The 26,904-nt window shown below is 40.1% G+C and overlaps 1 protein-coding gene across 1 annotated transcript; it reads left to right on the top strand.

Annotated features, from left to right (window-relative positions):
* Positions 1–7: 7 nt before the first annotated feature.
* LOC128223070 (uncharacterized) lies at positions 8–26,904 on the top strand. The gene is made up of 13 exons (XM_052932306.1): positions 8–45; positions 2,878–3,058; positions 3,495–3,647; positions 4,197–4,334; positions 15,112–15,183; positions 16,489–16,600; positions 18,128–18,293; positions 19,884–19,988; positions 20,460–20,562; positions 21,664–21,846; positions 22,057–22,115; positions 22,722–22,829; positions 23,469–26,904. Exons 2-13 carry the CDS (start codon positions 2,881–2,883, stop codon positions 25,992–25,994), a joined length of 3,903 nt encoding a protein of 1,300 aa, XP_052788266.1. The 5' UTR covers positions 8–45; positions 2,878–2,880; the 3' UTR covers positions 25,995–26,904.

The raw sequence follows: 26,904 nt of genomic DNA, 5'->3' as shown, positions 1-26,904 counted from the left end.
AGAGAACCCGGATGACGGTTAACCGCAAGACGCAAAAAGACCGAAGTAAGGAGAATAAAAATCAACGCTTATTTCATTAAGATGCAATCATTTATCGACCATTTTCTTGGTTGACAACATACTATTGCATTTGAGTGTCTTTGTCAGGATTTAAATATGAGTGAACATGCAATGTATTAAGCTTGAGATAGTGTTTTTTCACACAGTGACTTGTTTTTTTGTAATAAATGTTAATTATCAGATTATTGCATTATCGAAGTCTCATTGTTCATCATTCCATCCACAAATTAATCGTTAATTATGCAATATTAAATGCCTACCTTAAACTATTTTAAAGTTGAGAATCAAGCCATTTCAAGACCCGTAAAGAGCACATTATTTGAACAATGAATTCTACTAAAAACAGATGCAATGAACATATATTTGGTATCCAGCATACTAAATATACAGTATACACCCAGCAAACAATTGACGTTGGAAAGACGTTGTTACAACGTCAGAAACCGACGTTGGATAGACGTTGTATATTGGTTGAAAATGAAAGTTTTTTAGACGTCGGAGTTACAACATTGGAACAACATCGGAGTTACGACGTTGGAACAACGTCGTGATAACGACCAAAATCCATTGTATAAATATGCATATCACACAGGTAACAGGTAATTAGGAATTACCACAGCATTTACCTACATTCGTTAACAAACAACTCAGAGAATGTACAAGTTTTATTTTCACAACTAATCTGTACAGACACTAAAAGTGTTAAATAATAAAGGCACATTCAATTAAATGACACATGGTAAACTTATAAGTTAAGAGATGTAGGTTAATTAACTTGTGTAAACAGTTCGTCGTCCTCCACCTCCTCGTCTGTCTGGAGCGTACTTTAGACAGGATCCAATTGCCCCATCAACCTCATGTTCAGTAGCAGTAAACACAGTGACACTTGCTGAAATACATAAAACCTTGTCAAATAAAATGATATTGACTTGAAACTGCTGAAATTATAGTTTTGATATCAAATTCCAGACAACAAAATTACTCCAGTTTTGGTACAATATTTGCTGTATTTTTTCATTATCTTTTAATTGTTATACTTATTTCAGTGACAAGAATCTGTGATCAAAGCTATCGCGTATGAAATCATTTTCAGTGATTAATTGCTTTGTTTTTCTTGAGTGGGCACTAGTGCTATTTTTATAAGAGGTGAATGCACAAGACTATACCTGGTACTCACTTTAATAATAACATAATTTAATGATTACTGTCAAGAAGCAGATTTGACTTGGCAAGTATTACCTTGAACACGTTGAAAAACTGCTTTTGAAAAGTCATTTTCTCCTTTTCCCCTTCACGGTAAAGCTAGGCATTACATCATCCGTCATAAACCTGTCAAAAAGGGGTACAGAATAATATCAATTTAATAACAATATATATAATTTTGCTGGATGACAGTGAATTTAACAAAAACAATGGTAAATAACATGGGCCTTTGTGATCCTGATCAAAGATCAAAATTACACAGAAAATACTAGTATTTACAGATATTATTTAAGAGAACAATTAACATTGTTTTCTCATACAAAAAGGTACAAATCGGCGCGATGCCAATTGAGGGCAAATTGGGTTGAATTTCATGTATGCTAAAAATTCATTGAAACAACCTTGTAAAATACCAGAAAATTATTGCTACAAACCGTTAAACATGCATCGTATCAACTTACCTTGTTGTAATATTTAAAATATGAACCGTCGAGTCTCTAGAGGAGTAATTTACTCTTTCTCTTTTGTCAATATTCGTACATCTCATGAGCAATATGGCGGATCGAAATGGGTTCAAAATTGCGCGATTCTATTTTAAGATAAGGAATTAAACATGCATTGTTTTCGGAATTATCTAAATGACATGATTAGAAGCTATCGATATAATTATTTCTGCTAATGTTTGTTTAACAAGATGATTTTTAACAACAACAAAACAAGGAAAGAAAAAAGTCTATAAACATGCGACACCATGCGGAAATTCCAATTACAGAAATCAAGGGCACAGACAAGGGAAGCAACTTGAATAATAAATTGATCGAGTTTTAGTATATATTTGCAGCAGTATCACGATTTTTCGAGCAACTTCTTGTTACATCATGTGTATATCGTGTATTAACTTGAAAAATATAACCAAATCACAACGTCGGTTCGATGTCTAATAGCGACGTCGGACTGACATCGTGATTTGGACGTTGATACAACGTTGTATTTAAGTTGCCGACGTCGCGACCTTAATCCAACCTATATCCGACGTTGATACAACGTCATGTGTTTGCTAGGCAACTACAGTACTATGTTTTGATTGTGTCTCCCTGTTTAACCATGCAATTGCTATATATAATTCCGTGGACACCGGATATGAACAGACTATTTGGTGAACATCAAATTTGTTAGCTATCTTGTTAAAAGATGTAACATCTTGTTTAAAAAAACTGGGTACAAAGTACATGTACATGTACTCCAGAGGTAACATGCAATGGGTTCATTTAGATTCATGATTGAAATGTAGCCAACGGTACTGTTTTGTTTCGTACCCCTGTTGCAACGCATTGCATACACTTCAAGTAGAACCAAACAGCAAATTTTGCCCCAAACACGTTTAATGAATGAATGGCAGTTTTTCTCTCATATTCTGAGCACCAAGCATGACAACCCTTTGGATTTAACTTGACGTACTGCACTTGAAGTGAACACTGCAAATGACTAGTCTAGATGGGATTTTTCTTAGCCAAGCATATTTCATAAAATAGCGTAAGCTACAACTTAAATTCATTTGAATTAGCATTGCTTAACAAAATTGATTGTTTAATTGATTTATACATGCCATTCTAGAAGATGGATGAAGACAAAGTGGTAGGGGAAAAGTCTCCATCCAAAGGAAGACGCAGTGCTAGAAAGCGCAGAAGAAGGGAATCATACTCTCCAGAGCTCAAACCTTCTGATGCCGAAAAGAAGAAAAAGACAGATCAACCTTATAAGACCTTGCCCAACAGGCCTTATGACATGGTCAATGGTAACTGTGATAATTTATTTATCATTTGTTTCTCTAAACTCTTTTTTGATTATTGGTGTACATGACTTAGTTGATTCATTTATTGGGCCCTCACCAGTTTTATGAAGTTGGTTACAAATGTAGTTTATGTATTAAGAATTAAATGAATTTATTCATGCAGTGGATGTTGCTGCATGAGATGGATTAAATTTGTTTTACTTCTTACTGTACGATAACCAATAGTGTTTTAAAGTTTTCACAATAGAGAATCTTAATTTTATTCTTTTTATAATGATTGAATATACTTTTTCATGCACAAATTGTCATATATTTTGCTGTGGTTTCATGTTGATTCAAGGAATTAAAGTGGGTAAAGATTCTTTTATTATAATGCCACTTATTTCTTTGTTGCCCTTTAGAAAAATAGCATGTAAGTACCATCCGTGCAAAATTTCAGGTGAGCCATTTTCCTGCCACATGTGCAAATCTCCGTTTGTTGTGAATCTCAAGAAGTCTGGAAAGAAGGGGGGAAGATCTCGGCACATGCCACTGCCCAAAATCCGCATTGACAAGAACACAAACCAGGAAATGCAGCTTTGTAATGCCTGTGGTAAGGTTATTGTATTTGATACAGTGTTTTTAATAACCTACATGCCATATCCCCTGGCAGGTGGAGTGGGAGGGGGCTTGGGAAAACTGCCCCGAATTTTCTCTCAATGCCCAGGCTCCATGTGCTATTGTGAAAAGTGTAGACTAGATTGCTTTGTCCAATAATACAACTTGAAAACAATATTTACATAATTCAGTGCTCAGAGATTAACGTCGTTCGATCATAATGACCCGGTTCCGGAGTAAAATCACATGTGAAGCTTTCCTGAAATAAGACATTTTTTCTATGTTCATGACAAAGGAAACCTGTTAGACTGGTATTTAACTACCAGTATCTTTCATTTTGTAATGCAAGGCATTACCAAACATACATTTCACTTAAATTGTCGAAACATACCTGTATAGTGATGTCATGTGCAAAAAAAAACATGTTTACAAACAAACATTTGTTACATTTCTCGTTCATTATAAACATTTGATTAAAAAGCCCAATACCATGAGGTATGCTTTTTCTTTATGGATTGCCTCTTTCATAGATGCCTGATTTCAGTTGCACTGTATGATAAGCCTCTGAGAAGGAGAATCTCCAAGCCGGTTGATGTACCAACAGAAGAACAACAGACCAAATACAAGGAAGGTATAGAGGAGTTCATAGCTGAGCTGAAAAATGAGTGGAGTGATCCCAGGGGTATGTGGAGATGTGTTGGTAAAAAATTGCATGCATAAATAAATGGTCTAATTTAGCAAATTCTTCATTTTATAAAGCAGGCCCCAATTTCTCGAAACTTCCTAAGTCTCTTATAACAGGATTAAGCTAAACCCACTATTTTTGGCTTTCAGTATTTTGCATTTTTATATACTCTTGAATGTTTTAATACTTGGGGCCAGGGGTTCTTAATGAATTTGCTGCCAAGCACTTATGTTATCATTCAGTTTTGTTCATTCAAATGTCTGATTTCGATGACTGATAGGTACATGCATGTATTAGAATGAAAAAAACAACATTAGACACACCAGGCCCCAATATCATAAAAATACTCAAGTCAAATATCAATCTCAACTCATTTTACCACATATTAAAATCATAGTATGATTTGAAATTCTGCATGTATTTATACTTTTTGAGAATGATTTTTCTCATAGAATGTGTTGATACAAAGATTTGATCAATATATTAAAGAAAACTCCTTCTTGAGCAAAAACATATACTTGAGTAATTATTTAAAAAACAATGAATTGTACGTACTCAAATCCATTTTTGGCTTTAGAACAGTTTTCCCTTGTGGTAAAATCTGTTGAGACTGAGATTAAGATATGACTTAAGTGTTTTTGAAATATTACGGCCAGAAGTAAAAATGAACTTTCTGTTTGCTGTAATGTATACAGTACATGAACTTTTAGTGCTAATGGAAAAACATAATTTTATGTTTTTCATGATTTTGCATTACTTAATTTTCTACTAGAAAATTCACAGTTTTAAAAAGAATATAGTTATTTTTAATTGGTATATATTTTATATCTATTCCCGTTTCTACTTAACAAATAGTAGTATGATAATAATGTGTTATACCATTAATAAATGACCGTCACTTGAACGAGTATGACTTTTGTGCTAGTTACATGGTATGCGTGCTAGTTACATGGTATGCATGCTAGTTACATGGTATGCGTGCTAGTTACATGGTATGCGTGCTAGTTACATGGTATGCGTGCTAGTTACATGGTATGCGTGCTAGTTACATGGTATGCGTGCTAGTTACAAGGTATGCGTGCTAGTTACATGGTATGCGTGCTAGTTACAAGGTATGCGTGCTAGTTACATGGTATGCGTGCTAGCTACATGGTATGCGTGCTAGTTACATGGTATACGTGCCAGTTACATGGTATGCGTGCTAGTTACATGGTATGCGTGCCAGTTACATGGTATGCGTGCTAGTTACATGGTATGCGTGCCAGTTACATGGTATGCGTGCCAGTTACATGGTATGCGTGCTGGTTACAAGGTATGCGTGCTGGTTACATGGTATTCGTGCTAGTTACATGGTATGCGTGCTAGTTACATGGTATGCGTGCTAGTTACATGGTATGCGTGCTAGTTACATGGTATGCGTGCTAGTTACATGGTATGCGTGCTAGTTACATGGTATGCGTGCTAGTTACATGGTATGCGTGCTAGTTACATGGTATGCGTGCTAGTTACATGGTAGTTACATGGTATGCGTGCTAGTTACATGGTATACGTGCTAGTTACATGGTATGCGTGCTAGTTACATGGTATGCGTGCTTGTTACATGGTATGCGTGCTAGTTACATGGTATGCGTGCTAGTTACATGGTATGCGTGCTAGTTACATGGTATGCGTGCTGGTTACAAGGTATGCGTGCTGGTTACAAGGTATGCGTGCTAGTTACATGGTATGCGTGCTAGTTACATGGTATGCGTGCTAGTTACATGGTATGCGTGCTAGTTACATGGTATGCGTGCTGGTTACATGGTATGCGTGCTAGTTACATGGTATGCGTGCTGGTTACATGGTATGCGTGCTAGTTACATGGTATGCGTGCTGGTTACATGGTATGCGTGCTAGTTACATGGTATGCGTGCTAGTTACATGGTATGCGTGCTAGTTACATGGTATGCGTGCTGGTTACAAGGTATGCGTGCTGGTTACATGGTATGCGTGCTAGTTACATGGTATGCATGCTAGTTACAAGGTATGCGTGCTAGTTACATAGTATGCGTGCTAGTTACAAGGTATGCGTGCTAGTTACATGGTATGCGTGCTAGTTACAAGGTATGCGTGCTGGTTACATGGTATGCGTGCTGGTTACAAGGTATGCGTGCTGGTTACAAGGTATGCGTGCTAGTTACATGGTATGCGTGCTAATTACATGGTATGCGTGCTAGTTACATGGTATGCGTGCTAGTTACATGGTATGCGTGCTGGTTACATGGTATGCGTGCTAATTACATGGTATGCTTGCTGGTTACATGGTATGCGTGCTAGTTACATGGTATGCGTGCTGGTTACATGGTATGCGTGCTAGTTACATGGTATGCGTGCTAGTTACATGGTATGCGTGCTAGTTACATGGTATGCGTGCTAGTTACATGGTATGCGTGCTAGTTACATGGTATGCGTGCTAGTTACATGGTATGCGTGCTAGTTACATGGTATGCGTGCTAGTTACATGGTATGCGGGCTGGTTACATGGTATGCGTGCTAGTTACATGGTATGCGTGCTAGTTACATGGTATGCATGCTAGTTACATGGTATGCGTGCTGGTTACATGGTATGCGTGCTAGTTACATGGTATGCGTGCTAGTTACATGGTATGCGGGCTAGTTACATGGTATGCGTGCTAGTTACATGGTATGCGGGCTAGTTACATGGTATGCATGCTAGTTACATGGTATGCATGCTAGTTACATGGTATGCGGGCTAGTTACATGGTATGCGGGCTAGTTACATGGTATGCGTGCTAGTTACATGGTATGCGTGCTAGTTACATGGTATGCGTGCTAGTTACATGGTATGCGGGCTAGTTACATGGTATGCATGCTAGTTACATGGTATGCATGCTAGTTACATGGTATGCGGGCTAGTTACATGGTATGCGGGCTAGTTACATGGTATGCGTGCTAGTTACATGGTATGCGTGCTAGTTACATGGTATGCGGGCTAGTTACATGGTATGCATGCTAGTTACATGGTATGCGTGCTAGTTACATGGTATGCGTGCTAGTTACATGGTATGCGTGCTGGTTACAAGGTATGCGGGCTAGTTACATGGTATGCGTGCTAGTTACATGGTATGCGGGCTAGTTACATGGTATGCGTGCTAGTTACATGGTATGCGGGCTAGTTACATGGTATGCGTGCTAGTTACATGGTATGCGGGCTAGTTACATGGTATGCGTGCTAGTTACATGGTATGCGGGCTAGTTACATGGTATGCTGGCTAGTTACATGGTATGCGGGCTAGTTACATGGTATGCATGCTAGTTACATGGTATGCGTGCTAGTTACATGGTATGCGTGCTAGTTACATGGTATGCGTGCTGGTTACAAGGTATGCGGGCTAGTTACATGGTATGCGTGCTGGTTACATGGTATGCGTGCTAGTTACATGGTATGCGGGCTAGTTACATGGTATGCGGGCTAGTTACATGGTATGCGTGCTAGTTACATGGTATGCGGGCTAGTTACATGGTATGCGTGCTAGTTACATGGTATGCGTGCTAGTTACAAGGTATGCGTGCTGGTTACATGGTATGCGTGCTAGTTACATGGTATGCGTGCTAGTTACATGGTATGCATGCTAGTTACATGGTATGCGTGCTGGTTACATGGTATGCATGCTAGTTACATGGTATGCGTGCTAGTTACATGGTATGCGTGCTAGTTACATGGTATGCGTGCTAGTTACATGGTATGCGTGCTAGTTACATGGTATGCGTGCTAGTTACATGGTATGCGTGCTAGTTACATGGTATGCGTGCTAGTTACATGGTATGCGTGCTAGTTACATGGTATGCGTGCTGGTTACATGGTATGCGTGCTAGTTACATGGTATGCGTGCTGGTTACATGGTATGCGTGCTGGTTACATGGTATGCGTGCTAGTTACATGGTATGCGTGCTGGTTACATGGTATGCGTGCTAGTTACATGGTATGCGTGCTAGTTACATGGTATGCGTGCTAGTTACATGGTATGCGTGCTAGTTACATGGTATGCGTGCTAGTTACATGGTATGCGTGCTAGTTACATGGTATGCGTGCTAGTTACAAGGTATGCGTGCTAGTTACATGGTATGCGTGCTAGTTACATGGTATGCGTGCTAGTTACAAGGTATGCGTGCTAGTTACATGGTATGCGTGCTAGTTACATGGTATGCGTGCTAGTTACAAGGTATGCGTGCTGGTTACAAGGTATGCGTGCTAGTTACATGGTATGCGTGCTGGTTACATGGTATGCGTGCTAGTTACATGGTATGCGTGCTAGTTACATGGTATGCGTGCTGGTTACATGGTATGCGGGCTGGTTACATGGTATGCGTGCTAGTTACAAGGTATGCGTTTTAGTTACATGGTATGCGTGCTGGTTACATGGTATGCGTGCTGGTTACATGGTATGCGGGCTAGTTACATGGTATGCGTGCTAGTTACATGGTATGCGTGCTGGTTACAAGGTATGCGTGCTAGTTACATGGTATGCGTGCTGGTTACAAGGTATGCGGGCTAGTTACATGGTATGCGTGCTAGTTACATGGTATGCGTGCTGGTTACAAGGTATGCGTGCTAGTTACATGGTATGCGTGCTAGTTACATGGTATGCGTGCTGGTTACATGGTATGCGTGCTAGTTACATGGTATGCGTGCTAGTTACATGGTATGCGGGCTAGTTACATGGTATGCGTGCTAGTTACATGGTATGCGTGCTAGTTACATGGTATGCGTGCTAGTTACATGGTATGCGTGCCAGTTACATGGTATGCGTGCCAGTTACATGGTATGCGTGCTGGTTACAAGGTATGCGTGCTGGTTACATGGTATGCGTGCTAGTTACATGGTATGCGTGCTAGTTACATGGTATGCGTACTAGTTACATGGTATGCGTGCTAGTTACATGGTATGCGTGCTAGTTACATGGTATGCGTGCTAGTTACATGGTATGCGTGCTAGTTACATGGTATGCGTGCTAGTTACATGGTATGCGTGCTAGTTACATGGTATGCGTGCTAGTTACATGGTATGCGTGCTAGTTACATGGTAGTTACATGGTATGCGTGCTAGTTACATGGTATACGTGCTAGTTACATGGTATGCGTGCTAGTTACAAGGTATGCGTTTTAGTTACATGGTATGCGTGCTGGTTACATGGTATGCGTGCTGGTTACATGGTATGCGGGCTAGTTACATGGTATGCGTGCTAGTTACATGGTATGCGTGCTGGTTACAAGGTATGCGTGCTAGTTACATGGTATGCGTGCTGGTTACAAGGTATGCGGGCTAGTTACATGGTATGCGTGCTAGTTACATGGTATGCGTGCTAGTTACATGGTATGCGTGCTAGTTACATGGTATGCGGGCTAGTTACAAGGTATGCGTGCTAGTTACATGGTATGCGTGCTAGTTACATGGTATGCGTGCTGGTTACATGGTATGCGTGCTAGTTACAAGGTATGCGTGCTAGTTACATGGTATGCGTGCTAGTTACATGGTATGCGTGCTGGTTACATGGTATGCGTGCTAGTTACATGGTATGCGTGCTAGTTACATGGTATGCGGGCTAGTTACATGGTATGCGTGCTAGTTACAAGGTATGCGGGCCAGTTACAAGGTATGCGGGCTAGTTACATGGTATGCGTGCTAGTTACATGGTATGCGTGCTGGTTACATGGTATGCGTGCTAGTTACATGGTATGCGTGCTAGTTACATGGTATGCGTGCTAGTTACATGGTATGCGTGCTGGTTACATGGTATGCGTGCTAGTTACATGGTATGCGTGCTAGTTACATGGTATGCGGGCTAGTTACATGGTATGCGTGCTAGTTACATGGTATGCGTGCTAGTTACATGGTATGCGTGCTAGTTACATGGTATGCGGGCTAGTTACAAGGTATGCGTGCTAGTTACATGGTATGCGTGCTAGTTACATGGTATGCGTGCTGGTTACATGGTATGCGTGCTAGTTACATGGTATGCGTGCTAGTTACATGGTATGCGGGCTAGTTACATGGTATGCGTGCTAGTTACATGGTATGCGTGCTAGTTACATGGTATGCGTGCTAGTTACATGGTATGCGTGCTAGTTACATGGTATGCGTGCTGGTTACATGGTATGCGTGCTAGTTACAAGGTATGCGGGCTAGTTACATGGTATGCGTGCTAGTTACATGGTATGCGTGCTGGTTACAAGGTATGCGTGCTAGTTACATGGTATGCGTGCTGGTTACAAGGTATGCGTGCTAGTTACATGGTATGCGTGCTGGTTACATGGTATGCGTGCTAGTTACATGGTATGCGTGCTAGTGACATGGTATGCGTGCTAGTTACATGGTATGCGTGCCAGTTACATGGTATGCGTGCCAGTTACATGGTATGCGTGCCGGTTACATGGTATGCGGGCTAGTTACATGGTATGCGTGCCGGTTACATGGTATGCGTGCCAGTTACATGGTATGCGTGCTGGTTACATGGTATGCGTGCTGGTTACATGGTATGCGTGCTGGTTACATGGTATGCGTGCTGGTTACATGGTATGCGTGCTAGTTACAAGGTATGCGTGCTGGTTACATGGTATGCGTGCTAGTTACATGGTATGCATGCTAGTTACATGGTATGCGTGCTAGTTACAAGGTATGCGTGCTGGTTACAAGGTATGCGTGCTAGTTACATGGTATGCGTGCTGGTTACATGGTATGCGTGCTAGTTACATGGTATGCGTGCCAGTTACATGGTATGCGTGCTGGTTACATGGTATGCGTGCTGGTTACATGGTATGCGTGCTAGTTACATGGTATGCGTGCTGGTTACATGGTATGCGTGCTGGTTACATGGTATGCGGGCTAGTTACATGGTATGCGTGCTGGTTACATGGTATGCGTGCTGGTTACATGGTATGCGTACTAGTTACATGGTATGTGTGCCGGTTACATGGTATGCGGGCTGGTTACATGGTATGCGTGCTGGTTACATGGTATGCGGGCTAGTTACATGGTATGCGTGCTGGTTACATGGTATGCGTGCTAGTTACATGGTATGCGTGCTAGTTACATGGTATGCGTGCCAGTTACATGGTATGCGTGCTAGTTACATGGTATGCGTGCCAGTTACATGGTATGCGTGCTGGTTACAAGGTATGCGTGCCGGTTACATGGTATGCGGGCTAGTTACATGGTATGCGGGCTAGTTACAAGGTATGCATGCTAGTTACATGGTATGCGTGCTAGTTACATGGTATGCGGGCTAGTTACATGGTATGCGTGCTGGTTACATGGTATGCGTGCCAGTTACATGGTATGCGTGCTAGTTACATGGTATGCGGGCCAGTTACAAGGTATGCATGCTAGTTACATGGTATGCGTGCTAGTTACATGGTATGCGGGCTAGTTACATGGTATGCGGGCTAGTTACATGGTATGCGTGCTGGTTACATGGTATGCGTGCTGGTTACATGGTATGCGGGCTAGTTACATGGTATGCGGGCTAGTTACAAGGTATGCGTGCTGGTTACATGGTATGCGGGCTGGTTACAAGGTATGCGTGCTAGTTACATGGTATGCGGGCTAGTTACATGGTATGCGTGCTAGTTACATGGTATGCGGGCTAGTTACATGGTATGCGTGCCAGTTACATGGTATGCGTGCTGGTTACATGGTATGCGTGCTAGTTACATGGTATGCGTGCTAGTTACAAGGTATGCGTGCTGGTTACATGGTATGCGTGCTGGTTACATGGTATGCGTGCTGGTTACATGGTATGCGTGCTGGTTACATGGTATGCGTGCTGGTTACAAGGTATGCGTGCTAGTTACATGGTATGCGTGCTAGTTACATGGTATGCGTGCTAGTTACAAGGTATGCGTGCTGGTTACATGGTATGCGTGCTGGTTACATGGTATGCGTGCTGGTTACATGGTATGCGTGCTGGTTACATGGTATGCGTGCTGGTTACAAGGTATGCGTGCTAGTTACATGGTATGCGGGCTAGTTACATGGTATGCGTGCCAGTTACATGGTATGCGTGCTGGTTACATGGTATGCGTGCTAGTTACATGGTATGCGTGCTAGTTACAATGTATGCGTGCTGGTTACATGGTATGCGTGCTGGTTACATGGTATGCGTGCTGGTTACATGGTATGCGGGCTAGTTACATGGTATGCGGGCTAGTTACATGGTATGCGGGCTAGTTACATGGTATGCGTGCTGGTTACATGGTATGCGTGCCAGTTACATGGTATGCGTGCTAGTTACATGGTATGCGGGCTAGTTACAAGGTATGCGGGCTAGTTACATGGTATGCGTGCTAGTTACATGGTATGCGGGCTAGTTACATGGTATGCGTGCCAGTTACATGGTATGCGTGCTAGTTACATGGTATGCGGGCTAGTTACATGGTATGCGTGCTGGTTACAAGGTATGCGGGCTAGTTACATGGTATGCGTGCTGGTTACAAGGTATGCGGGCTAGTTACATGGTATGCGTGCTAGTTACATGGTATGCGGGCTAGTTACATGGTATGCGTGCCAGTTACATGGTATGCGTGCTGGTTACATGGTATGCGGGCTAGTTACATGGTATGCGTGCTAGTTACAAGGTATGCGTGCTAGTTACATGGTATGCGGGCTAGTTACATGGTATGCGTGCTGGTTACAAGGTATGCGTGCTAGTTACATGGTATGCGTGCTAGTTACATGGTATGCGTGCTAGTTACATGGTATGCGTGCTAGTTACATGGTATGCGTGCTAGTTACATGGTATGCGTGCTAGTTACAAGGTATGCGGGCTAGTTACATGGTATGCGGGCTAGTTACATGGTATGCGTGCTGGTTACATGGTATGCGTGCTGGTTACATGGTATGCGGGCTAGTTACATGGTATGCGGGCTAGTTACATGGTATGCGGGCTAGTTACATGGTATGCGTGCCGGTTACATGGTATGCGTGCTGGTTACATGGTATGCGGGCTAGTTACATGGTATGCGGGCTAGTTACATGGTATGCATGCTAGTTACAAGGTATGCGTGCTAGTTACATGGTATGCGTGCCAGTTACATGGTATGCGTGCTGGTTACATGGTATGCGGGCTAGTTACATGGTATGCGGGCTAGTTACATGGTATGCGGGCTAGTTACATGGTATGCGTGCTGGTTACATGGTATGCGTGCTGGTTACATGGTATGCGTGCTGGTTACATGGTATGCGGGCTAGTTACAAGGTATGCGGGCTAGTTACATGGTATGCGTGCTGGTTACATGGTATGCGTGCTGGTTACATGGTATGCGTGCTGGTTACATGGTATGCGGGCTAGTTACATGGTATGCGGGCTAGTTACAAGGTATGCGGGCTAGTTACATGGTATGCGTGCTGGTTACATGGTATGCGTGCTAGTTACATGGTATGCATGCTAGTTACATGGTATGCGGGCTAGTTACATGGTATGCGGGCTAGTTACATGGAATGCGGGCTAGTTACAAGGTATGCGTGCTAGTTACATGGTATGCGTGCCAGTTACATGGTATGCGGGCTAGTTACATGGTATGCGTGCTGGTTACATGGTATGCGTGCCAGTTACATGGTATGCGGGCTAGTTACATGGTATGCGGGCTAGTTACAAGGTATGCGTGCCAGTTACATGGTATGCGGGCTAGTTACATGGTATGCGTGCTGGTTACATGGTATGCGTGCTGGTTACATGGTATGCGTGCTAGTTACATGGTATGCGTGCTAGTTACATGGTATGCGGGCTAGTTACATGGTATGCGGGCTAGTTACATGGTATGCGGGCTAGTTACATGGTATGCGGGCTGGTTACAAGGTATGCGTGCTAGTTACATGGTATGCGTGCTGGTTACATGGTATGCGTGCTAGTTACATGGTATGCGTGCTAGTTACATGGTATGCGTGCTAGTTACATGGTATGCGTGCTAGTTACATGGTATGCGTGCTAGTTACATGGTATGCGTGCTAGTTACATGGTATGCGTGCTGGTTACATGGTATGCGGGCTAGTTACATGGTATGCGTGCTGGTTACATGGTATGCGTGCTAGTTACATGGTATGCGTGCTGGTTACATGGTATGCGGGCTAGTTACATGGTATGCGTGCTAGTTACAAGGTATGCGGGCTAGTTACATGGTATGCGTGCTAGTTACATGGTATGCGTGCTAGTTACATGGTATGCGGGCTAGTTACATGGTATGCGTGCTAGTTACATGGTATGCGTGCTGGTTACATGGTATGCGGGCTAGTTACATGGTATGCGTGCTGGTTACATGGTATGCGGGCTAGTTACATGGTATGCGTGCTAGTTACAAGGTATGCGGGCTAGTTACATGGTATGCGTGCTAGTTACAAGGTATGCGTGCTGGTTACATGGTATGCGGGCTAGTTACATGGTATGCGTGCTGGTTACATGGTATGCGGGCTAGTTACATGGTATGCGTGCTAGTTACATGGTATGCGTGCTAGTTACATGGTATGCGTGCTAGTTACATGGTATGCGTGCTAGTTACATGGTATGCGTGCTGGTTACATGGTATGCATGCTAGTTACAAGGTATGCGTGCTAGTTACATGGTATGCGTGCTAGTTACAAGGTATGCGTGCTAGTTACATGGTATGCGTGCTAGTTACATGGTATGCGTGCTAGTTACATGGTATGCGTGCTAGTTACATGGTATGCGTGCTAGTTACATGGTATGCGTGCTAGTTACATGGTATGCATTTGAATTTTCAGTTGAAAAGCTCTATTGTCCCCCAAGTCAAAAGAAATTGTGTGGCTGTTTACAGAAATTCATAAAGACATCAGGTAAGTTTGGAGGTTTGTGTGTCTTAAAGTCAATTAAACGTAAGGGCAAATAACACTTAACAATCGGTGGCCTGGATCATGTTAAATTTTATGATACATTTGATAAGTCATTTTAGTTGTACGTTTTTACTATTAAGTACTTCCATATCATGATACATGTATGCAATTCCTCAGACCAGAACCATCTTGGTAGCTACCTGCCCTAGAGAATGTTACATCTTGTATGCAGTTCCTCAGACCAGAACCATCTTGGTAGCTACCTGCCCATGTTACATCTTGCATTACAATTTGTATTTCTTGATTCTTTAGCTTGGCTGGGGGTTTTTTAAGAAAAGTTGTGGAATTGTTATATCCATGATGTTGTCGTCAGTGACATTGTCTGTGTTCAAGTACAACAAATAATACAAATGCACATGTGTAGCAAGGCCCATAACTCTGGCTTTTTAATCATTGTTGAGTTATGCCCCTTTTTGACAGAGTAAGAACAGAAGAGCATTGATGTCATCTTGCTGTGCTCTTTTTAGCTGGTCTGTTTGAAGATTAAGCAGAGCTACACTACTCACTCTTGCGTCGGCGTCACACCTTGGTTAAGGTTTCGCATGTATTAGTCTTTAAGTCATTATATCAGCAGATATATCATGTATTGCTTTTTAGATATGTGTTCCCAACTTAGTACCCATCATACTTAATTAATTTAAAAAAAAAACAAAAACAAATGATGGGCTTTTATTATTCTTCTTAGAAATTTTGGTTAAGGTTAATTGCATATTAACAATCATAGGTTTATATCTAAGCAACCACTTGATGTATTGCATTGAGACTTTATACGACAGTACTCAGCCATTTTACCTATTTAAATAACAAAGTTAGATAACTCTATTTTGCATAAAATGCAAATTATGGCCCTCTAGTGTTCGTAATTATCCAACCTTCTGAATTAATCAAGTAAGATAACTCTGTCTTGCATATAATATAAACTGCCCCTTTATTATTCAACTTAGAAAATCTGGATAAGGTTTTGCATGTAAGCGCATATAATTCTATAACTTTGCAATTACTTTATGTATGGCATTGAAACTTTATACAATCATGTATGGTTATTTAATCTTCCACATAATACAAATTTTGCACCTTTATTTTTTTACTGGTTATGGTTTTGCATGGAATCTAATTTTACAGTGATCCATGGACGTTTAACCTAAACTTTGCAATCTTTAAACTTTAAAAGTGGTGGAATAGGCTCGCCGCTGTCCCTGTGACAGCTCTTAATAACTTGTAGGTTACATGTAGGCTGGTATGTTTCAGTGAAATCTGACCAGAAGCATGAAGTTGACTTGCTGCTTGATCTGATGAAGGAAGCTGAGAAACTGAGACAGGAAAAATGCTATGTCATGCCAGAAAACCAAAAAACCAGAGTGTAAGTTTCATTTGAGTCATTTTATAAAACCCCTAATATTAACATTTATGTACGCTTATTATGATCAATTTTATCAAGTGATAAGAGAAACTAAATCATTCTTCTGTTGTTATTTTTATGCCCCCGAAGGTGGGCATATTAAAATCGCACCGTCCGTCCGTCCGTCCGTCCGGCTCTGTAACTTTCCCTTGTATGGACAGATTTTAAAATAACTTGCCAAATGTGTTCCACATACCAAGACGACGTGTCGCGTGCAAGACCCGTGTCCCTACCTCAAAGGTCAAGGTCACACTTAGTGTTTATTCACAATGGAGTGCTGCATATAAGGACATAGAGTACAGGTTGTCGTGTCCGGGCTGTAACTTTCCCTTGTATGGACAGATTTTAAAATAACTTGCCACATGTGTTCCACATACCAAGACGACGTGTCGCGTGCAAGACCCGTGTCCCTACCTCAAAGGTCAAGGTCACACTTAGTGTTTATTCACAATGGAGTGCTGCATATAAGGACATAGAGTATAGGTTGTCGTGTCCGGGCTGTAACTTTCTCTTGTATGGACAGATTTTAAAATAAATTGTCACATGTGTTCCACATACCAAGACGACGTGTCGTGTGCAAGACCCGTGTCCCTGCCTCAAAGGTCAAGGTCACACATAGTGTTTATTCACAATGGAGTGCTGCATATAAGGACATAGAGTATAGGTTGTCGTGTCCGGGCTGTAACTTTCCCTTTTATGGACAGATTTTAAAAAAACTTGACACATGTGTTCCACATACCAAGACGACGTGTCGTGTGCAAGACCCGTGTCCCTGCCTCAAAGGTCAAGGTCACACATAGTGTTTATTCACAATGGAGTGCTGCATATAAGGACATAGAGTATAGGTTGTCGTGTCCGGGCTGTAACTTTCCCTTTTATGGACAGATTTTAAAAAAACTTGACACATGTGTTCCACATACCAAGACGACGTGTCGCGTGCAAGACCCGTGTCCCTACCTCAAAGGTCAAGGTCACACATAGTGTTTATTCACAATGGAGTGCTGCATATAAGGACATAGAGTATAGGTTGTCGTGTCAGGGCTGTTACTTTCCCTTGTATGGACAGATTTTAAAATCACTCGCTACATGTGTTCCACATACGAAGACAACGTGTCGTGTGCAAGACCCATGTCCCTACCTCTTAGGTGAAAGATACACTAAGTGTTTATTCACATGGGAATTCTGAATATAAGGACATAACAGTGTAGGTTGTCAAGTATGGGTGGTATTTTTTTATGTTCAGAGGCAATTTAAAATAACTTGCCATATGTATTTGACACGTAAAGGCAAGGTCAACTTTTCATGTACTGACCTTGTTCGTAGGTCAATGTCACATTCGGGGGCATTCGTCACATACTGTGACAGCTCTTGTTTTGTATTTTGACTTTATTTATGGAGTGTGTTATGGGCAATGTTAAGCTATCTTCACAACTTTCCCTTTTCTATTGATTATATGCAGATATATATAATACTTGTTTTTCTCAACAGCTCAGTAGGTTTGGGCAATGGTCAGAAGAAGTCCAAGCGTTTTGAGGATTTTGTGATTATCCATCGTCAGAGGCTGCGGGAAGACATGAGACTTTGCGAGCGCGCCACACAGAGGATACTCATATACTCCAATAACTTCCTGCACAAACGCCTTAAAACGGACAATGTAATACCCCTTACTGGTTTGGTCTACAAAAAAAATACATTTGGTTCGGGTAACCCGACCCTACCTACGGAATAGACGCCGACCCTACCATTTTTGTGTTGCCTGAGAGACGACATATAGGGGTTACTTTTGTCGGCGGCGGCGGCGTCCGCGTCCCATTTTCGCTTGTCCAGGGTATATCTCCTAAACTATTAGTGGTATCAACTTGAAATTTCATATGTAGATAGATCTAATTGAGGGCAAGTGCAGTGCACAAGAACTGTTACTCTTGCTTCCATATTTTTAGAGTTATTGCCCTTTGTTAATTTTCTTGCTTAGGTTTTGTCTGTGGCATATCTCGTAAACTATAGGAGGTATCAACCTGAAACTTATTCCATAGGTATATCTGATTGAGGGAAAGTGCAGTGCACAAAAACAGTAACTCTTGCATCTATATGTTTAGAGTTATTGCCCTTTGTTAATTTTCATGCTTAAAGTTTTGTCCGGGGCATATCTTGAAGAATATAAGAGGTATCAACTTGAAACTTCATAGCTAGATAGATATCATTGAGGGCAAGTGCAGTGCAAAGGAACCGTAACACTTGCTGCCATATTTTTAGAGTTATTGCCCTTTGTTAGTTTTGTCCGGGGCATATCTTGAAGAATATAAGAGGTATCAACTTGAAACTTCATAGCTAGATAGATCTCATTGAGGGCAAGTGCAGTGCACAAGAACCGTTACTCTTGCTGCCATATTTTTAGAGTTATTGCCCTTGTTAATTTTCTTGCTTAGGTTTTGTCCGTGGCATATCTCGTAAACTATCAAATGAAAGTTAAATGGCAACATCATTGTCTATAAATGAATAAAATGCCAATCTAACAGCTATAGTGTCGTCAGGCGACACATCCGACTCGCGGAGTTCTAGTTATAGTCAGTTTGAGAACAAAATGAAAAAATAAAAAAAAATGAAAAAATAAAAACTTTTTTTTATTTTTTATTTTTTTTTTAATTGCTTTTCAATATGTAGTTTAAAACCTTGAATGCTTATACAGAAGAAAACTTTAACACCATTCCATTATGATGAAAATGACATTCTTAAAAAAAGGTATTAAAAAAAAAACAAAACAAAAACTACCATACTTATTTTTGAAAAGGATGTTACCCTAACCAACCACCTTTTTTTTCTAGGCCTTTGCATACATAATAAAGGTTTGTATCAATTGAATGTCAATGAGCCTCGTTGGCTGAAAGAGCGGAACCATTAAGTATGGTTTTAGCTACAGTGTTAAACTGTTATGGAAGGGTGCTCATGCACCCTATCCTTCTTACGCAGCACCTTTTTGCCCTCTTGGAGTCCAGCAAAGGCATCCTTCTGCCTTAAGTTCTTCAGACTGTCAAATATTCCCTTTTTGTGATTAAAACTCATAATAAGATTATAAATCCATTATAAATACATACCGGTATGAACTTGACATATTTGGCAGTTGAAATCTAATATGACTTTAATTTATCACAATTTTATCTTTTTCTGTGAAATTTAACATTATTTTATGCCTCACTAAGGTTAGAATAATGTTATTGTCTTTAATTATAATTCTCTTATCATTCAGAGGCCGTGTCGTATAGAGCGTACCCGTGGTAAGGCAATTCTTGGCAAGCTGCCAGATATTGAGGCTATGATTGACATGTACTGCTGTGCAGATAGCTGTGTAATGGTGGGTAAAAGATATAATTTTAGCTTATCTGTTTTAGGTATTACGGTGAATCACATGTAAAAACTGGTGGAAGTGTTAAGCACAAAACCTTAGGTCACGTGTGTATCAAGGCCCATAATTAAACGCTATCCTCCTATATTTACTACAAAATAAGACATTTTTTAGGACAGATAATTTCAATGACACAAAATAATAATAAACAAAATCAGATATTATGTTAATGTACAATTACAACAGTAATTTTGCCACAATAGTTGAGGAAATAACTTTGCTCTATATCATAAAACAGTTAAAATAAAAAAAATTGTGAAAAAATAAAAATATGTGGCAACCCAGTAAGATGTTCGTCTGGCTGATAAATCACTAATTATAAGATATACTAACAATGTATATACACAGAATATTTGACGTGACAAATAAAAAAAGTCTGTTTTTCATTGCCACAAAATAAGCTATTATATAACCTTACAGCTGGCTCTGACCCACCGCCGCCTGCTTCAAGATTGGAGGACCCGGGCACAGCAAGGCCAAGCTGAGGCAAGGAGGGTGCTAGCTGAGATGCTTACACCAGCAGGTAAGATTGGAGAACGCGGGCACAGCAAAGGCAAGCTAAAGCAAGGAGGCGGCTAGCTGAGATGCTAACACCAGCAGGTAAGATTGGAGAACGAGGGCACAGCAAGGGCAAGGAGGGTGCTAGCTGAGATGTTAACACCAGCAGGTAAGATTGGAGAACCTGGGCACAGCAAGGGCAAGCTGGGGCAAGGAGGGGGCTAGCTGAGATGCTAACACCAGCAGGTAAGATTAGAGAACCTGGGCACAGCAAGGGCAACGAGGGTGCTAGCTGAGATGCTAACACCAGCAGGTAAGATTGAAGAAACTGGGCACAGCAAGGGCAAGGAGGGGGCTAGCTGAGATGCTTACACCAGCTGGAAGATTGGAGAAGCCGGGCACAGCAAGGGTAAGCTGAGGCAAGGAGGGGGTTAGCTGAGATGCTTACACCAGCAGGTAAGATTGGAGAACCCACACAGCAAAGGCTAGCTGAGGCAAGGAGGATGCTAGCAGAGATGCTTACACCAGCAGTTTAGGTTGGAGAACCCGCAAAAAGCAAGGGCAAGCTGAGGCAAGGACAGTGCTAGCTGAGATGCTTACAACGGCAGGTAAGATTGGAGAATCTGGGCACAACAAGGGCAAGCTGAGGCAAGGAGGGTGCTAGCTTAGTTACTTACATAAGCAGGTAAGATTGGAGAATCTGGGCACAACAAGGGCAAGCTGAGGCAAGGAGGGTGCTAGCTCAGATGCTTACATAAGCAGGTAAGATTGGAGAACCCGCCCACAACTGAGGCAAGGGGGGTGCCAGCTGAGATTCTTACAACAGAAATGCCAAGTGATAGGCACCTCACATTCTGGTTTTCATCATGAACAATAAATGTCAACTATGATAGCTTTCCTCTGCATAAATAATGAAATTTATTGGCACTTTACAACCCTTTTCTCTTTTGCTATGGATTGCAACTGCACTTTAATATTATCATACGATGATTAAATCCCTTGACAATGACTAGATTAAATTTACTTGAATTATTATGGACCTTGGTTAATATAGAACATTTTATGAACGTTATTATCTGCATCTGCCTCTGCTTCTGGTGCTTTTATATACTTTAATTATTCTCAGGAGCGACCCACTTCAACTGTAACACGTTCATCACCATGGTTACGGGCTGTTCCAACTCAACAATCACGAAGGTGTGTAACCACATGACCTTGACTGGAGGGATAAGGGACCCACCAGAGCATGGGCTCAAGAAGTACTGGCAGGAACACTTTAAGAAAGCAGGGACCAGGTCGGAAAATACTGGTATGTGCAGCTTGTTTGTTTTAGAATTAATTGTGTTTACTACTTTGCCCATTAATCCAAAAATTATTTTGTAAATACAGGTTCTTGGACTTAATACAAAAAAAAACATGAAACAAGTATCACTTTATTACCAGAAAATTATCATTCAGACAATGTTAAAGAACATTAAATCATTTGTGATTAAATACTTTCATTTGATACATATTACAGAGACTCAAGATGCTGAAATCGCAGAAGGAAGTGGGAAAAGAAAGAAAACTGTTTCTGAGGTATCTCTTCCCAACCTTATTGTATTATGCAATTACTAAAAACACATTACATGCTCATCATACCAAAATCTTGTTCATTCAACTGTCTGAAACTGTTTTAATTAATGTTTTTTTTTATTGTTTTACATACCAAATAAATTGTGGACACATAAATTTGATAATGTATACATTATCTCAGAACTTTTTTTTTTTTTTTAAATGTGCTTTTATAGCTAATTATTGTCGGTGGTATATGAACAATTTGTGTAAAAATTATTGAAGTTCAGTACCATTTATTGAATTTGCATTTTTATTGATCATGAAACATAATCATTTACATTTGTAATATGAACCTTCATGTTAATGCAATTATTTATACTTAAAGGCCTTTCTTAAAAGTATATGGTATGGTTTAAGGCGGGCTTTAGTATAATACCTTGTGTTTGTATAAATGGATAAATTTTATTTTTTTAAAAGTAAATAAAATGCTTTGATATGGAAAGTCTTCATGTTTCATCTTTCCTCTCTTGGTATTTAATATTGCCATCATTGAAATAGCTTTGTAAGTAATGTAATGTTAATTAAATGACATAAAATTATGTATATGTTCCTTTCTTGTTTTTACAGCATCCTTCCAAAAGCCAGTCCCCGCCAGCAGTGTCTCACCCCCCTGCTGTGCCAGCATCTACAGGTCACATGGTGGTACAAGGTCGTGCACAGACACACACCTCTAGGGTACATTACTAAGCTCAACCCTTAAGAAGCAGCAGCCAATTTGGCTCAGACTCAGTTGCTAAACCAAAACTTATGTTGAATAATCGTCCAGTAGACTTTCTCAGTTTACTGTGTAATCTGCTTAAAAAAATTCAGACATGTTGATAACATCATCTTGTTATTTGAGCTTATCCATTACTAGTGTGTTAAAGTAGTGTATTCACAGGCTACAGGACCGGTCATATGGTGGCTGGCTCTGGCTGTATGACTAAAATATGCCGGGCTTAGCCAGAGGTTAACTGTATCTACATATATTAATCAGCTCCATTCAGTTGTAAGGACTCTTGTTAAGAACATTTCACTTTTAAACCTTTCCTCAAAAAATAACTTAAGACTATTTTAGGACCTTCAAGATATATACACTGAACACTGAATTGTTCGAAATGTCTAATATAAATAGAACATTTTTTAAAGCATGCACCAGGTTAAGTGCCATGGATTTACTATTGAATTTGCTATATTTCCTTAGGCAAGGGTACAAAATGTAAATAAAAAGGCAGTCAGCATGATCTGCAGTGTATATACATGAATTAAATATATTGATTGATTTGTTGAGCACAATTCCACTTAAATAATAAGTCTCCCTAAATATATTTTCAGGAATCTGAGTTGCCATCCATGCAGGTTATTCCAAATTCAAGAAACAGTTCCCTGACTGGTCAACAGATTCTCAACCAGCCTGTCAAAATACCTCTTACAAACAAAGATGTTGATTTGAATCCACCAATGATGGATCACTCAAACTTTCAACTTTTCATGCCTCCCCCACCCAAATATAGGGAGAATCTGTCATACACAAATAAGCTTAGGGAAATGAGTAGAAATATGACATTCTCAATGACATCACAGCCTATGACACCACACCTGGTGACATCACACCATGTGACATCACATCAGATGACATCTCTTCCTGTCACCACTCTATCTATGACATCACTCGCTCCCCAGGCAAATATGAGCAATTATGGGCTTATTCATCCTATTGTACAGCAGCAAATTCAAAACAATCAAAGTCAGAGTTTTGTTGATCAACACTTGTCTCATCTCCAACAAATGCAGTTACAATCTCCAGTTGAAATAGTGCAGAGAGCAAACATCATTGAAAGTCAACCTCCTATGGTTCCGACTCTGGTTCAGCAGATGACTTTGGACCCAAGTCAAAGTTACCAGCTTGTCACTGACCAGGGGGTGTTTAATATTGAATCAATTGTACCGGTCCAAAATAATTCCAAACAGACTTTGCCAAATTCTCAAGTTGTTCAACAAATAAGCATCGATGCAGGGCAAAGTTTTATACCACAAAGTGTTCAGCATATTGTTAGTAATGTACCAGAACCGATTATGCAAGATAATAATCCATCTTGTGTTTATAGGCCTGTTCCCGTATTTGACAATGCGACAGGCCTGACACAAATTATGTATGTCTTGGACAATGGTGAAATAAACCGTGCTTCTTCAGTTGAATCAGATTTGGGGGGAAATATTCCCTTGATTGTTTCAGCACATGAAAATGAAGTGAATAATGCAGCCACTCAGTTGTCAAGGAAACCAAATATTGTTGAAGTACATCAACATGATGGTAGTAGTCAATCCATCCCAAGTCATACTAAAAATACCAGAGATCAAATTGTGAATCATATTCCTCCCTCTTCAAATCCCCTACCATCTCATATTCACATAAGCTATGAAACACAGAGCAGCGATAATGTGCAACAAGTAATTCAGCAGTTTAACATTCCTGAGTCTGCAGGTGTGGTCACTCTACCTTTCATCCCTCTATCAGGTGACATTGTGACAGGTGATGCTGGTGAACAAGTTCCTAACAATGTCACTAAAGCTTCAAATAGGGCAAACACTCCTGGACCAAGTGTGACATTTAAAGACCAGTCAGACAATTTCAAACCTGTTTCTTTAACAAAAGAGAACTTGAATGAGAATTTAGACTCTATAAAGGGTGAAATGGATTCGAAGAAAAAGAAAAACTATGATACAACAATGAGACGAGTTAAATCAAGAAATGTTAGTGGAAGTTCTAGAAAATCAAGAAATCCTAGTGGTGTTTCTAATAGCTCTAGAACTTCGGTAATAATGTCACATGTAAGCAAAAAGCTACACCTCTTTCAAGAATCCATGCATGAGAGCCAACATGGTCAAAAACTGTCAAGCTCAAGATCCAGGCAAGTTAGTGGAAATTCTGAAACGGGAGACAGATCGAGAAAATCAAGTGGTAATTCGTTAATAAGTGAAACTTCTAGCCTTCCATTTTCTAATCTTTCCTCTCCTAATATATTTCTTGATAAAGAAAAGGGGATTTTCTTTATTCAGTCAATTGATGGAATGGAAATGTGTGAAATTGAAGCAAGTCCAAGTATTGAAGAGATGATCAGGGTTGCTGAAAGTGATGCTGGAAATATTCCACTGGGTAGAATGGAATATAGGCCTCATTCACGGACTGGTCTACTTGCTGAAAGTGACATGGCCAATCAACAGGGGAAGCATGACTTTAGGCCTCTAATTCAGACTGGTTTAGTTCCTAGGAGTGATATTGTAACGAATCAAGTGCAGAAACTGGAATATAGGCCACTGTCTCAGACTGGTTTAGTTGCTGATAATGAGTTGATTAATCAAAAGTATAGGCCACAAATACAGGCTGATACAGAAACTGGTAGTGTTGCCAGTCAACCTGAATATGTGGCACAAAACCAGACTGGTTTATATCAAGACAGTGAAACAACCTGTCAGCATGAAAGGCAGGGATATATGTCACATATAAAGACAGGTATTCAATCTGGCAGTGGCATACATGTGGAAACCAGTCAATCTTCGAGGCAAGAGTACAGGTCACATACATGTACCATGAATGTTTTAGGAAGTGAGAGAGACACAGTTACTGGTCAATCAGAGATCATACATGATTATAAACCACAAGAGAATATTAGTACAAAAGCTGATAGTAAAGTTGAGAGTTCTGAACATAGACCTAAGAAAGGTACAGGTCTGGCTTCTAAAAGTTTCATTGTAAAAGACAAACATGAAAATAAATCACAGACAATGGCAGGCATGGGTTCACAAAAGAATGCCAGAGCTACTGGCAAAACTAAGAAAAGGAACAATAAAGTTACTTAAAAGTGTATTCAATGAACAAGAATACTTTTAAAAAAACGAAAAAGAAAAGATAAAAGATTTTATTAAGAATACATTAGCTCTTCAATAAAAAATAAATTTTCAAACCATAAAATTGGGAATTTCAAAAAAGTATATTTTTAAGAATAGGGCTGAATTTCAGCCACGAATTGGTCAGAATAAACAACATGTTTAAAGATATCCTGCATCTCTTATATATGAGGAATACAATATGATATGATATCTTTTATAAGAAATATATTGATACTTCGACAGTTTTTGAAACAGTTGTTGAATGAACTTGGATTTGCATATTTTTAAAAAATGTAAAATTAACGAATTTACAGAAAGAAGCTGTTGTTAGAAAATTATATGATATATACTTGCAACATTATTTTGCGATTCATTTTTTTTCTTTTGTATCGATAGCAATAATTTAAGGATGTTAATAGATTTTGATGTTGAGAACACGACCTTACTATTCAAGAACAAAGATATAGAATTATAGACCAAAAAGATAGAAAATGTTATATGAATATTATAGTAAATGAATACTTTTTGTTAGTGTGTCCTCTTTATAAAATTATAACCAGATATTATTTGAACTGGCCAAATTTGACACAATTTAACAACTTGTCTTATGTTGATTATAAAATATTAAATAATATTGCTTCTTATTTGCTAGAGATAGAAGAAATGGATATGTTCAAATATCTGCCCATATAATCCTGGTTTATACTTTTCTCCTCATGATAAGACGTTGTTGTAATGATTTCATATTAATATTTTGTCATTGAATGACACCTTGTATGTTCTTTGTGGATTTGTTATGTTCTTGTTGAATACACCACCTTGTATGTTCTTTGTGGATTTGTTATGTTCTTGTTGAATACACAAATAAAACTTGGACTTG

Source organism: Mya arenaria, chromosome 17 (genome assembly GCF_026914265.1).
Source record: "Mya arenaria isolate MELC-2E11 chromosome 17, ASM2691426v1".
In the NCBI taxonomy this organism is placed as follows: domain Eukaryota; kingdom Metazoa; phylum Mollusca; class Bivalvia; order Myida; family Myidae; genus Mya; species Mya arenaria.
This window is presented reverse-complemented; position numbering and strand designations above follow the sequence as displayed.

Excerpts from the sequence above, each read along its gene's own strand:
- LOC128223070 (XM_052932306.1), top strand. The coding sequence starts at position 2,881 with ATGGATGAAGACAAAGTGGTAGGGGAAAAGTCTCCATCCAAAGGAAGA. Across the intron at positions 18,294-19,883 it reads AACGCCTTAAAACGGACAAT|AGGCCGTGTCGTATAGAGCG; the intron begins GTAATACCCCTT and ends CTTATCATTCAG. Across the intron at positions 20,563-21,663 it reads TGAGATGCTTACACCAGCAG|GAGCGACCCACTTCAACTGT; the intron begins GTAAGATTGGAG and ends AATTATTCTCAG.